The sequence below is a fragment of the Barbus barbus genome (assembly GCF_936440315.1).
Source record: "Barbus barbus genome assembly, chromosome: 4".
NCBI classification, from domain to species: Eukaryota; Metazoa; Chordata; class Actinopteri; order Cypriniformes; family Cyprinidae; genus Barbus; species Barbus barbus.
The window spans coordinates 33,121,677-33,136,020 of NC_136732.1; the positions used below are offsets into that span (position 1 = coordinate 33,121,677).

Below are 14,344 nucleotides of genomic sequence, written 5' to 3' on the forward strand. Positions count from 1 at the left end.
TTAAGGTATTTTAAAGTAAAGCAAGAGAATTATATTAATGATCGCATACTAAAATTGCATTTTATGGAATGTAGAAATTGCACTTAGAAAATACTATGAGCCCTGTATCTCACTACCAAAATGGCCTTTTCCCATAATAGCATGAGTGAAGAATGTATTTTATGTATGCCATTTGGTATTGAGGTTATAGTATTGCTTGGGTTGTGCTGAAATAACTTGTTAGGTAAATAGCTGACTTCTAACCTTTGTATTAACATGCTGCTTGCTCTGTTTTGTGTGTGTGTGTGTTCATGTACATTGGCATGTTGTGGTGTGTTTTGGGGTTGCTGTAGGGGCCATTCCTGGTGCATGGAGAACAGAAGAGGGAAGGGCCTGAACGTGGCAGTATCCAAGACTACCAGAGTGACCTGGGTGGCAAGCAGCCGCTGCGCTCTTCACGCAGCCAGTTGCAAACCGGTGGCCGAGGTCTGTCACGGCAGGATACATTCGATTCTGAGACCCAGGGCAGCCGCGATTCCGCCTACACCGACGACATGGAGACCGACCCGTACGAGGAGCCGGACCCGTGCCGCTCGTACCGTCTAAACCCCGCCCACCACGCTCCTCGCCAGGCCTCCTGGGAGGATGAAGGGGCGGAGCCTGACCAGGAGAACCTCAACATGGTCCCACCACCAGCCAATCAGCACCAGCGTGGACGAGGCAAGCTGAGAGAGCGCTACTCTCAAGACGCAGAAGGCGGTGGAGCGACGATGGGCCGCAACCATAACCAGGAGGAGTGGAGCAGAGATGTGTACATTCGCTAGAGCAGGTTTACCTGAGACGAGGGTGAGGAGTTGTTTAGAGCGACACTAAATAGAATCTCTATAGTTGGATCTGTTTACAACCCAGAGAAACACACAATCATTGACTAGCACTCACGACATTCACATTACGCTAACAAAGCTCTCGGTCATTACATATTTGAGGGTGACCTCATGTCCTCTTTTTCTCTGCAATTCTTTCTTCTTGGCCAGGATATCTTTTTTTTTTTTAAGTTATATTTTTGGGCTTTTTTCTGCCTTTATTCTGAGAGGACAGTGGAGAGATGACCGGAAAGTATTGGGTGGAGAGAGGGGAGTGGGGTCGGCAAAGGACCTCAAGGTGGGAATCGAACTCTGTTCGCCGTGGGCAAAGTTGCGCTATATGTCGATGCATTAACCACGAGGCTATCGGTTTGGCCAGGATTTCTAAATAAAGTAAATAAAAAAGAAAGTACATTTTATTTTTTAAATAAAGGCTTGAATACACTACACAACTTTTAGAATCTGAACAGATTTTAAAACACAAAGGCCCGGTTTCACAGACAGGGTTTAGATTAAGCCAGGATTAGGCCATAGTTCAATTAGGACATTTAGGTCATTTTTATAAACGTGCTTAGGAAAAAAACATTACTGGGGTGCATCTTGAGACAAAACAAAGGCACTGACATGGTTTATGATCAGTCATTGCAAGTTTCTTTCATTTGAAAGAGCTCAGATTTACATTTTAGTCTAGGACTAGGCTTAAGCCGTGTCTGTGAAACCGGGGGTAAGCGTCATAGACTTGGCGACTTTGTAAATAGTTACAGAGGAAAAACCAGGCATCAACTCGCACATTGTTGCTAGCAGGTGCATGAAAAATGAAAGCATTGTTTTGTTTTGTTTTAAATTGACTCAAAATATTAAACATGTTTGATATCCGCTTACTGAATGGAATGATAGTCTGAAGCCAAAATATCGGAATCTGACTTTAGAAATCCCAGCCAGGACATGTCTGGGAAAATAAGGACGTATGGTCACCCTAATTAAGTTTAAATCTGTTGTTTGAGGAGAATAAGCAGGAGTACCTTTCTTCATTTCTATTTTACTTTTGTATAGTACTGCATGACTCCTAATCATTATAAGGTCAGTAACTGTTGAGCATTAAACACGATTCAGAATGTATAACCAAAATCTTGCAAACCTATGTGTGTGTTCATATGGTTCGGTGGTCGGGTGCGTATGTGTGTGTGTGTGTGTGCGTGTGCATCCTCTGTAGTCTTAAACAGGGTCTTTCTGATACACAGTAGTCTTGGGAGTGATTCACCAATTCGTTTTCCCAGACTACACTACTGCAGAGCGTGATTGTGTTTCGTATTTGATTCTATTTATTTTATTTATTGAGTCTCAAAAGGTCTATCCAGATTTTAGCCTGCTAAAACCTTTACAGAGCTCCACCGCTGCTGTGTACTCCTCCAATCCACAAGGGGTGCTGTGGTGCTCACGTGCTATAGTTTAATAAGCGCTAATGTGCATCAACAGATGTTAATCCAGATCCGCTAGCAGTTCTAAAAGGCTAATATGCAAATATAAATAAGACTATTAAGAGGGTCAAATTTTAGAACTAAAAGCCCAAAATATTTGAGACCACCGCTAAAGTCGAACACAAATAGCTCTGTGTTGATTGTAACAGGCTCTGTCCCGTCTTCTGTGCCTGCTCAAGGGCTTTTAGCATTTGTGCCACTAGTGTACCACTGCCGTTGGAAACATGTTCTGCCTTATTTGCACGTCAGTCACACACATCAACCAATCACAAGTGCCATAATCTCTCATCAGGCCACTCCCACCATAAACATGGTGGGTTGTCTTAACTCAGTGCAACACATATAATTGTTGTTGTTGTTGTGTGATAGTAGTCTACACTGCATTTACCTTATCATAGCAACATGTTTGCACTGCTAGCCATTTGAAGAATAAACAAGCTGTTTATTGCATGACAGTTTAAGGATTCACTTCACAGGCTGAGAAGCTGAATATAAACTCAACACTGACGCACATACACACGTCCTACTGCCAAACTCATGCTAATGCTACTGCTATTTGTGTTGTTATCTCTGTGGCCAATTTCTAAGCCAGGACTGTATGTATGTGTGTGTGTATGAAATGGGAGAACATCTGGAGTCTTTACTATTTTATGTAACCAGAGCCTTGGTGAATGTCTTTGAGCCTCTTTTTACCCTCACCTATGTTTGAAAGATCGCTAAATATACAAGTAGATATCTTACTAAATAATGTTATTGTTGCATTATCGCAATTGTTTCAAAATATAAGGAAAACCGATGTATTCTTTGGTGCCTGATTGTAGCTCCATTTTACTCTTTGTTTTTAATCTGTGGATAAATTCATATTTTAATTAAAGATTTTAATCTGGATCAATTTTTTCCTGTGCCTTTGCTATTTTCATTTCTTTAGGTCACCTATAAATATGGATGAAAAGCATCATTAATTCTCAACCAGGGGGCCTCGGTGAACATCCAAGGATGGCTTAAAATGAGTTTACCTTATAGATTAATATAATAAAATTGTCAAACTCTAATCCAAATTGAAATGCTAAAAAAAAATCAAGATGTAAGCTGAAATCAAATTTATTTTTATTTTCCTTCAATAACTTTTGGTTTTATTGAAGTACATTCAGTTGTTGAATACAGAATATAACTTTTGGAATTATAATGGTTCCGCAATTTGGTATATTACATGAAATTTTAAATATACTAAAAATAAAATATTAAGTATTTTAATATGTTTAACTAATTAGCCACATTTATACATTTAATATATCAATGAAAACTGCAACTTTGTCTTAATTACAACAGAGATACCAGAAGTATCTTAGCGTATATGCAGGGGAGGCCTTAAAATATCGTGTTGCTGAGAAACACTGGTATATATCCACTAGGGACTTGTGAGAAACATGAGAAGAAGGGATGACAAAGTGAAGTGATTAAATAGAGGGTATTGAGGTAATGGTGTGAAGTGATGGGGGTGGACAGGGTGAGAAAGAGTATGTGGTGGTGGGGGGTCAGGAAGAATACAAAAAGGAAGGAGCAAGGAAACAATGCAGGATAGAGACAGCGGGGTGCGAAGAAGTACTGAAAAGATGGCTATCACCTCTCATTTATGGGGGCAATCCTGGTTTACAGTCAAATTCACAAGTCAACTGATCATGCAAAGTTTCTGATCAAACCATCTTAAAGGGATAGTTCACCCAAAACTGAAAATTGACATCATTTACTCACTCTCCACTTGTTCCAAATCTGTGTGAGATTCTTTCTTCTGTTGAACACAAAGGAAGATGTTGAAGAATGTTGGTAACCAAACAGTTGACGGTAGCCATTGACTTCCACTTTATTTTTTATAATTCTCTGGAAGTCAGTGGCTACTGTTTGGTTCATAAAGGTTTGGAACAAATGATGACACAATTTTCATTAATATATTTATTTCATAACATGCAAAATATGATTGCATTGTCTGGAAATTGTGATTATGCATAAGAGATATTTTCTTCCTTCATTTTGTCTGAACACAAACATCTTCACCTGAACCAACAACGGTTTCTGTTCACAGGTGGGTACATGAAAAAACACCACACCACAACAAGACTTTACACAATTCTTGCCCAGACGTGCAGAAGACACTTAACCACACTCGTGCATTTGCGCGTTGATCTGCATGCACTCTGTGCGTTGCATGCTTCTGTTCTTCCTGCAGCAGATGTTCACACATTGTGTCACATTATTCCACATACCATAGCATTTCAGTCGGCTACCCGAAGTGATCAAAACACAGACTCATTCTGTGAAAACACAAGGCCTGGGCTCAGGTGGATGGGTGTGCAAGAAACCTGATTCAGCTCAACACTCTTAGAAGAACAGTGACAACAGGAAACTCATCTTGCTCAGATCACATCAAGAGGAACAGAAAGAGCAGAACACATGACATTGTGGAAACGATGTGGTTTCATAACTTGCTCTATTCTGGTGATAATATGTGACCCTGGACCACAAAAAATAACAATCATAAGTCGCTGGGGTATATTTGTAGCAATAGTCAGCAATACATTGTATGGGTCAAAATTATCAATTTTTATTTTATGCCAAAAATCATTAGGATATTAAGTAAAAATCATGTTCCATAAAGATATTTAGTAAATTTCCTACTGTAAATATATCAAAACTTAGTAATATGCATTGCTAAGAACTTCATTTGGACAACTTTAAAGGCGATTTTCTCAATATTATATATTTTTAATTATTATGTTATATATATATATATATATATATTTTTTTTTTGCAGATTCTACATTTTCAAATAGTTGTATATCGGCCAAAATTGTGTATAAATCTCAATTTAAAAAAAACTTGTGACTGGTTTTGTGTTCTATGGTCACATATATTTGATTTAGTTCTTTGAAGTTCAACATTTCAAATCAATATACTAGTCAATAGTATTGTTTTGGTTGGTGTTTTGTTCTGTCTGTGACTGATTTCTGGTTGTATAAGGGTTGATAAAGAATCACTCAGAAGGTCAGAAGACAATGTCAAGTAAGGTTATTGATTTGAGTCAGTTATATAAGGCACTATCAGATTTTATATCAGAAAGATGATCACGTGACAGAAACGAATTTAAAGAGAGTCCAGGGAATTCCTTGAGCTCTCTTTTACTTTCTGATTAGAGTTCTATTACACTTCCTCTCAAAGTCCCCTGTAATGCGAAAATAAAACGCCACACTGTCGAAGAACGCCCGCCCCGTTCCAAATACGGGTAAAAGGAACGGTGCGGAACACTGCGTCATCGCCATGTGCGTCCAATGAGGGTTTGTGGTTCAGTCTACCCTCTGCGTCAGCACTCGTCGTTTAAATGCGCGGAGTGCAGACGCCCACGGAAAACACGACGAGACTCACTGTATCGGAGCAGAGGGGTAATTAAACAGACACCAGACGCTCAGGGAAAGACTCTCCTAACATAAACTCGCGCATTTTAACGATCTGTGTGAGAATACAGAGCAACAAGAACACTATCGATCGTAGTTTTAAGCTAGTAAAGTATTTACAGCCCAGAAAGGATCCAGAAGATCAGATTCACTCCAGCGCTCGGCGAGTTCAGAAATCTCGGTGTGATCGACTGACAAACATACTCGCTGCCTTCGGAGATGGGGCTTCTGTTCGCCAAACTCATGACTGTGTTCGGAGACCGAGGTGAGACAAATTAAAAATGATGTGCATTTATGTTTTTTATTATTCTGATTTTGCAAGGCAAGTATTTTAGCAGCGTTTAATACGATGTTATTATGGCTGTAGTCGAGATGGTTCACTTGTTTTCAGTCACAGGTAACATCTGTCTTGGCTTTTGGGAAACTTCACATGTTTGTTCACTTGAGGGCTTTTATTAATAGTTATTGTGGGTTAACGTGTTTGTGAACATTAGTTTCACTTTTGTCATTTTGTAGACACTTTTAACTGGGTTACGATTTTGTTTAGAAACACAACCAATCATAAACGCCCTCAGCTCGTATTTGTTGAATATTCATTAGCTTGGTTTGTTTTCTAAAACTCGCACGCGTTGTTTATTGTTTAACAGCGACACTAATTAGTCTTAACTTGTGTTATGTTTCAGATTTAAAATGACTTCTACTTAAAACTTTCACATATGAATAATAAGTTAATATAGTCTCATTAATTGTACTCTTAGTCCAGTCGATGCTACGGATCTTGACATAAGTAAATCCAGAATGTTTATAAATGTACATTTTTTTCAACTTTAGCAAAGTACAGGATGAGATGTGAAACAAGATTACCCAGGGTTAATACTGACCCCGGGTTCGAATGTTAAAAGCCCATTTTAGTGGCACTAATAACATGTCATTGACAAATGCATATGTTTATGCAAGTCTGTGTTTGTTCTGTTTGTACATATGTCAGATAAGATTGTACATGCCAGTGAGGTTCAAAGATCGTAGGTACTTTGCTCACTTAGAGGTATTCTGGAACAAAATACCCAACTTTTCTGGACTTCGTTAAACTCAAACAGATATAGATCACTGAACACTGTTCTTAGAAATGCATTGCATGGATGATAACCGGGTCGATGTTATCAGGTGACATTAATGTCATACAGAATAGATTAAAACATGTCTCTTTTCTCTCTCTCTCTCTCTTTTTAGAACACAAAGTAATTATTGTCGGTTTGGACAATGCCGGGAAGACCACCATCCTCTACCAGTTGTAAGTGTTTTTTCTTTTTGAAAGCATAATGACTCTTGTCAGTCTGTTATTACATGTTACCTGTTTCCACTCAGCTTTTGAACCTTGTACACTGTGTTCTTTCCAGTTTAACCAAAGAAGCCGTGCAGACTTCTCCCACAATTGGCAGCAACGTTGAGGAAATTGCTGTAAAGAAAACGCGCTTCCTCGTCTGGGACATTGGTGGTCAGGAGAGTCTCCGAGCTACCTGGAACTCGTATTACTGCAATACCGAGGTGTGTGTCATTAACCTGCGTGCCTGTGTGACAGGAAATATGTCAAATTCTCATGATTGTTCTTTCCCTTCTGCTTAGAGGCAACTTTATAGTCTTTATAAAATGTATAATCTGCATCTCTAAATGTAACAGATTGTCATCCTGGTGGTTGACAGCACTGACCGAGAACGCCTGACTATAACTAAAGAGGAGCTTCACCGCATGCTTGCACATGAGGTTAGTTTGCATTCAGCTGCTTCATGAAACAGTTGTTATGAATATTTCATGATGGGTATTTCATGCACTTTGCATGTGTAGTATCAGGGTCTGGGTTTAATAAAAAAATGTTTGTTTATTTTACGTGAGTTTACTTATTTAGACTTTGAGTATGTTCAAAACAGTGTAACTATATCGTTTTTTTTTTCTTCAATATTTTGAATTGTTACTTATATTTCTAAGTTTTAATTGTAGTTGAATTTTTTGTAATTTTGTCATGCTTTTGTCATTTTTATAAAATGTTTTCCTCTTTATATTATTATTATTTAGGGCTCATTTATTTTTATTTCAGTTTTAGCTGTAGTTACTTTATTTAAAGTTAGTCATTTTAGTGCTTCAACTTAAACTTGTTTCATTTAGTTGCCAAAGCAACGTTTATCATTTTCATTTAGTTTGTTTTTCCATCAAATATTTGTTTTATTATTATTTCAGCTTTATTTCAATAAAAAAAAGTTATTAGTAGTTTTATTTAACAATAATCTTCCTGATTCAAAATAACATCTCTACTTAAAAAGGCATTGTTTCCAATCAGAGAAAGCATAATCCATATCAGGAGAAACCATAGCCTATTTGGTACTAAAATACTTTGCAATTTTGATAAAACCATGCAAATAATGCATGGTTTCCATGTTGTTGTTGTTTTTTTCACTAAATGGACATGAAAGAATGTTGTATGCTATTTCATATTTTTTCATTTATATTCACTAATATAACAACAAACTTTTTTTTTTTTTTTGGCCAACATTTTAACATGTGATTTAAAATGTCATCTAGGGACTTTGTGTACTTTTTAAATATGCAAACAAATGATTGAATCAGGCTTTTCGGGTTGGGTTAGACCAGCCTAAGTGAGACTAGCCCTAGTCTTAGATGTATGAACATTATTCTTTAATGTTAACAGTTTAATTTCATTGCTTTTCCGTCCTATGTGTCCACACAGGATCTGCAGAATGCATCTGTGCTGGTTTTGGCGAATAAGCAGGACATGAAGAACAGCATGTCTGCGGCAGAGATCTCTCAGAGTCTGACTCTCAGCTCGCTCAACGCTCGCTCCTGGCATGTCCAGGCCTGCTGTGCACTCACTGGAGAAGGGTATGTGTGTTTTCTAGGAGTGTGTATATTTAAGTGTTTTGCTTGTTTAAAATGTTTCCAAGTCCCTGATCTGAGTGAAAGCCTATGTATTTAATTTGTACCCATGCCTTTCTCTTCCCCCTACAGCTTACCAGCCAGTCTGGATTGGATGCACTCCCGTGTTGTGGAGAATTAGTCCAGCAACGGTGCTTCTTTTAAACCTCTGGAACTGCTAAAAGAGAGATCAGGCCTACTTTTAAGACTTTCATCCAGCTCTCAGTGCCTCTGTCTGAGTAATCTTCAAATACTGAATCCTGGAGAATCACGCTTCATCCACTGACTCTGGATACCAGAACAGACTCTGTCTCTGTGTGTGTGTGTGTGAGAGAGAGAGTGTGTGTGTGTGTCTGTATAAACGTTTGTGTTTGTACATTATGTGACTCCGTTCTAGAGGTCCACATTGTTTACATTACTGACTTTTGAAATGATCTGACCTGATCGTGATGTGTTTTCGCCACTGTATTCACCTCCGGCTGTGCTGACGGCTCCGCTTCTCACGTGGAGTTATTGTCTACAGGCATCCATCTCAAAGGGGTGGTGGGGGGTGACGGTTCACATTCCTGTACTGATTCACGATGAGCCACTAAGCTATTGAACAAGCATTACTTGAAGTATTTAAAGGGAACTGATTTGTGTATGTTCTAGAGATGTGAGCATGCAGAAGTGTGCAAGTGTTTTATTTTTGAAAGTATACTGGATATTCATAGTATGTTTTCTTATGTAATTTTGTACAAAAAAAGGTTTTGTACAAATAAAAATCTACTAAAAACATGCCTTTGACTGTTGGAGTAGGTAAAATAGAGATGCAGACCAAGCGAGAGAAAGACAATCGATGATTATCAGATCAAACAGAAGCTGACTACAGCTCAATTTGCATTGATCATTCAGATGATAATCAGCCCTGACCTTTTATAGATCAATATGCAAATGCATTAAAGCCAACAATAGACCTATTTGCAATGCATGTTGTGTTCATTTTGATTTGCTAATGTTTTAAGGTATATATCATTGTCATTGGACGATCTGCCCAGTGTTTTATATTAATCTAGGTTTCTGAATAGCTTGTTTTTTTTATACCTCACAAAGGTGAGATCTAATTTGCACTCCTTTATAGGTGATGTGCTAAACTTAGTAAATCTTTACAGGAGCACCACAGATTTTCTGTTTTAGAATGGTTCAAAAGTCAAAATACATTTTCTTATGTATTAGCATTGATAAGTATGAGAAAATTTGTAATAAGTATAATATATTCTCTTTAAATTAGGACACAATATTTTTATGCCTACCCTCACAAAATATCATAGATTCTATTGTAACTAAATATGAAACCGTTTGACATATAAAATGCATACAAATAAAGCTGTACTTAGTGTTTACTTAAAAACTTAAAGAACAATCATTAAAATGAGCATGTCTCATTATTTCAAATGAGGTGTCTATGGGATAAGTGGGAGTTGCTGCTCCTATTGATGACAGTGTGGGCTTGTTGAGTGAGCAAAGCTGATGACAGTCTATCCATGCTTTCTCCTTCTGCTGTGTCATTAAGTGAGTGCAAAATAATGAAATAATTGCTTATGTAGTCAGTTAGGGTGTGTGACCCTGTATCTGCGTGTTACTGGTAGGTGAGATTTAAGGTCATGAAGGTTCATGGAAGGCTTTAGGTTCTTTGCTTATATTATTGTTCAGATTTGGGATTATTTATATGCATATTCTTATTGGTTTCTTGCATCTAACCATGTGGTCTGATTACTATAAAGAAGAGCTTGTCTTGCATATAGGCCACCCACATTTGAACCAGGGACCTCTTGATCTGCAGATAAATGCTCTACCACTGAACTATACCTCCACACACAATAACAGCTCACAGGTCAGTCCCTTAATGGTGCATCTATAACAATGTATTTAAAGGGGTGTATGACAGTCTGAGTTTGTTTTATTTTCTTTCCATTCAGATAGATTAATACGGGATTCCAGGCCTAAAACTCTTCTAGTTCAGCGCTGTGTGTTACTCCTCTCTGGAAAGGACCAGATCATTGCAAGAGGCCTGCAATGATCTGGTCTTCATGGCCACCACTGCTACAGAAATACCTTGGCTTGGGGTATTTGTGCTGCAATTCACTGTTCTGATTATCAGACCTGCAGGTTCAGGATCATCTACTGATGATCTACTGTTAAAGATGGCATGCTTGCCTGTTTAAATTCTCTTCTTTATCGGGACAAGCTACTGTGAACATGACCACATGAGTAGCACATCTTATCAAGGACCCCAAAAAATATACTACTTAGAAATGTGAGTGAAACATCTTTTCAGGAAATATCAATTGGGACAATATTGGGAAGTAATACTGCATACTGACAGCAATACTGGCTGCAAAAAGACAAGAAATCCAGTTCATTTATGTCAGTCACAGTCAAGCTTTTCTAGTGTAGTTAAATATCGAGTTTGGTAAGATCATAATAAAGGCCGAGATTTTTATGGCGTTAGAATGAGCAAGTAAATCGCACTAAACATGAGGAAACCAACTAAAACATTGTTTTGTGATCACCTTTCTCAAGCACGACAACGTAAAGCCTTGAATACAATACTTTTACCCTGATTTTCAGTCCGGACTCTGGAACAGTCGACAGATTGATGGTGAACAGATTTCACAAAAAAATTTCATCATGTAAGTATGATGGCACAGACTCTGACTTTTAGCTTCAAGTAACTGAAAAATAAAACATGATATCATACCACTGATCTATAATACCTATTATTATATCATTAGATAGATCAGTGTAGCAAACATGTTTGATATTTTTTCCAGTAGCCTCTCACTGCAGAACAAAGATCTAGGGGGTGGAGATGGTAGGTTTAGGGGTGGACATGGGTGGGTTTAGGGATCAGGGGGTGGAGACGGGTAGGTTTAGGGATGGAGATGGGTGGGTTTAGAGGTGGACATGGGTGGGTTTAGGGATCAGGGGGTGGAGACGGGTAGGTTTAGGGATGGAGATGGGTGGGTTTAGAGGTGGACATGGGTGGGTTTAGGGATCAGGGGGTGGAGACGGGTAGGTTTAGGGATGGAGATGGGTGGGTTTAGAGGTGGACATGGGTGGGTTTAGGGATCAGGGGGTGGAGACGGGTAGGTTTAGGGATGGAGATGGGTGGGTTTAGAGGTGGACATGGGTGGGTTTAGGGATCAGGGGGTGGAGACGGGTAGGTTTAGGGATGGAGATGGGTGGGTTTAGAGGTGGACATGGGTGGGTTTAGGGATCAGGGGGTGGAGACGGGTAGGTTTAGGTACATGTAAGGTGGGATGAGTTGAATCTAGATCCAGCCACACTCCCTGGATCTTGTGTTCTGCAGTGAGGACCATCTAATTTTTGGGGCGATTTTAGACTTTAGAATTTGTTGTACTCAGAACAACTTGAAGTCTGGTGGTTTGATCCTCAGTCATTTATGATGCACAGTGTATTCCAGCCTTTAAGTTTACAAAAACCTCTAGATAGCCTAAATAGATTACTGAGCTTTTATTCTGCATTGTCCTCAGCAACGCAAATAGCCAAATGACTGCAATATTCCGATTACTCTGGTATGGCCACACCAATAGCTCTTGCTTGAAGTAAGATTAAGTGAAAATGTTATAAAATGTCGTCTATTTGTTTTTTAATATTCAGACCTTCCACCAGATTCCTGCTAATCAGCGTTCTCTGATCTGTTTCACTTTGTTTGGGGTGACATCTAGTGGCGAAATACACAACTACATCCAATCCTCTCGAAATACAGTAAATATTTTGATTTCATGACACTTTCGTCAGATTAAGTTGTGCATGATTATAGTTAACTGTATTTAGCTCAGTGAGTTTGCCTGTGCCTGTTTACTTTTTGAAAAGCAGTTTGTCCCGGGTTCGATTCTGTGCAATAATATTCACATAACTTTCATTGTTATCTTACTATTGTGCTTTTTAGCCTAAACAACAACAAACTGTTGGCTTGAGTTTCAAAACTTTTTAAGTAAAATCTAAAAAACAGAGAGAGAAAAAAACTTTATGCAGCTGTGAAAGGATCCAGGTTTGTTTCTGGTAAGCAAAGCAGATACTGTCTTTGTGTTATTGCTAATTAATATTCATGGCAGGTTTCATATGTCTGGCCTATGTTATCCCCAAAGTCTATTTGAAAACGCTCTACTAGAAGTTTTTTAATTCTTAAGAGTTCTGGGGAAAAGAGGGGGCACCCGGATTTGAACCGGGGACCTCTTGATCTGCAGTTAAATGATTAGTCACTCAGGCCCGGTGTGTATATAACGGGTGTGTATGCAGGTGTGAGTGTGTTTTCTGTATGTTCTGAGCCTATATAGCTGTGTGCCCTCCTCCTGTTGCGATACTCAGAAATGACTGTAATAACCAGGGTAATGTTTTGTTTGTTCGTTTGAATGTGGTTGAGGCCACAAAGTATACTGAAATCTGATAAACAACGATAATATGCAGTAGTGTTGCCATATGCTATGCTGTCCACTTATGACTGTAATTTTTTTTTTTTTCAGGTAAGGGGCTGGGGCTAGTTGTCACACATTATCCCCATGTAAGATCAGCATTGGTCACTAAATCTTTGCTAAAAAATAAATAAATGAATAATAAATAACTTTACAAAAATGACCCAACACAATTACAAATTACAAATTACAACACAATCTGTGTTTGCTGAACAAATTCTACATCCAAAAATTTAAGGCCTAATTTTTTGATAGGGCAATTGTCCCTATAAAATTTTGTGACATTTATGAAAAATACCCATGTCCTGAAATAAATACCTTTACACAGTTAATATCTATTTCTTTACACAATTGACATGTACAGTCAGGTCAGAAAGTTTTCGGATCTGATATATATGATGTATATGAGTTTTAGTGCCTTTGCCTGTGCACCACTGCAATGGATTTGAAATAAAATAATCAAGATTTGATAGAAGTACAGACTTTAAACTTTAAATCAAGGGGTTGAACAAAATATAACATAAAATGCTTAGGAATTACAACCATTTACAACCCCACCACCATTTTCAGGGGCTCAAAATTTGACAAATAAATGTAATAATAAATTTAATGTTCATTTTTAATATTTTGTTGAGAATCTTTTGCAGGCAAAGACTGCCTTTAGTCTGGAACTCATGGACATGACCAGAGACTGGGTTTCCACTTTTGTGATGCTTTGCCAGGCCTTTGCTGTGACTTCAGCTATTGTTTGTTTGTGGGTCTTGTGGGCCTTTAATTTTATCTTCAGCAAGTGAAATGCATGCTCAATCAGGTTGAGATCAAGAGATTGACTTGGCCATTGCAGAATATCCCACTTTTTTACCTTCAAAAACTGGGCTGCTTTTGCTGTATGTTTTGGGTCATCATCCATTTGTACTATGACGCTCCGCCCAATCAACTCTCACCATTTGACTGAATCTGGGCAGAGAGTATATCCCTATCCACTTCAGGTTTCTTCCGGCTGCTTCTGTCTTCTGTCACGTCATCAGTAAACACCACTGGAAGCCATGCTCATGCCACCACACTTTTTAGTCATTTAGCAGACCATCATTTAAAGACCATCGACTCTACCGTGCGACTCCACGGCACCGGGCTAGGACACCGGCAAAGGATATAAGTATCGCTTTTTATTTTTA

At 38.5% G+C, this 14,344-nt stretch overlaps 2 protein-coding genes across 5 annotated transcripts in view; both read left to right on the forward strand.

Annotated features, from left to right (window-relative positions):
* cacnb1 (calcium channel, voltage-dependent, beta 1 subunit) overlaps nt 1-3,207 on the forward strand; it is a 37,592-nt gene extending 34,385 nt beyond the window's left edge. The window contains exon 14 of the mRNA XM_079402714.1: nt 333-3,207. Within this exon, the coding sequence (XP_079258840.1) occupies nt 333-803 (471 nt within the window). The 3' untranslated portion in view covers nt 804-3,207. The remainder of the gene's footprint in view (nt 1-332) is intronic.
* A 2,497-nt stretch (nt 3,208-5,704) lies between these two features.
* LOC306862839 (ADP-ribosylation factor-like protein 5B) lies at nt 5,705-9,655 on the forward strand. 4 transcript variants are annotated; one of them, XM_079405857.1, is made up of 6 exons: nt 5,705-6,031; nt 6,997-7,057; nt 7,164-7,311; nt 7,444-7,527; nt 8,507-8,658; nt 8,785-9,655. In XM_079405857.1, the coding sequence occupies exons 1-6, from the start codon at nt 5,986-5,988 to the stop codon at nt 8,831-8,833; spliced, it is 540 nt and encodes a 179-aa protein (XP_079261983.1). In that variant the 5' UTR covers nt 5,705-5,985; the 3' UTR covers nt 8,834-9,655. The 4 variants fall into 4 exon arrangements, with proteins under 4 accessions (XP_079261983.1, XP_079261982.1, XP_079261981.1 ...); XM_079405856.1 differs by having other exon boundaries at nt 5,849-6,031; nt 8,507-8,873; XM_079405855.1 differs by lacking the exon at nt 5,705-6,031 and having other exon boundaries at nt 6,774-7,057; nt 8,785-9,461.
* The last annotated feature ends 4,689 nt before the right edge of the window (nt 9,656-14,344 follow it).

What these genes read in the sequence shown, in the direction of transcription:
- LOC306862839 (XM_079405854.1), top strand. Translation starts at nt 6,906, where the DNA reads ATGATAACCGGGTCGATGTTATCAGGTGACATTAATGTCATACAGAAT. An exon ending in ACCACCATCCTCTACCAGTT is followed by an intron (nt 7,058 to 7,163) that starts GTAAGTGTTTTT and finishes TGTTCTTTCCAG; the next exon opens with TTTAACCAAAGAAGCCGTGC. An exon ending in CGTATTACTGCAATACCGAG is followed by an intron (nt 7,312 to 7,443) that starts GTGTGTGTCATT and finishes TAAATGTAACAG; the next exon opens with ATTGTCATCCTGGTGGTTGA.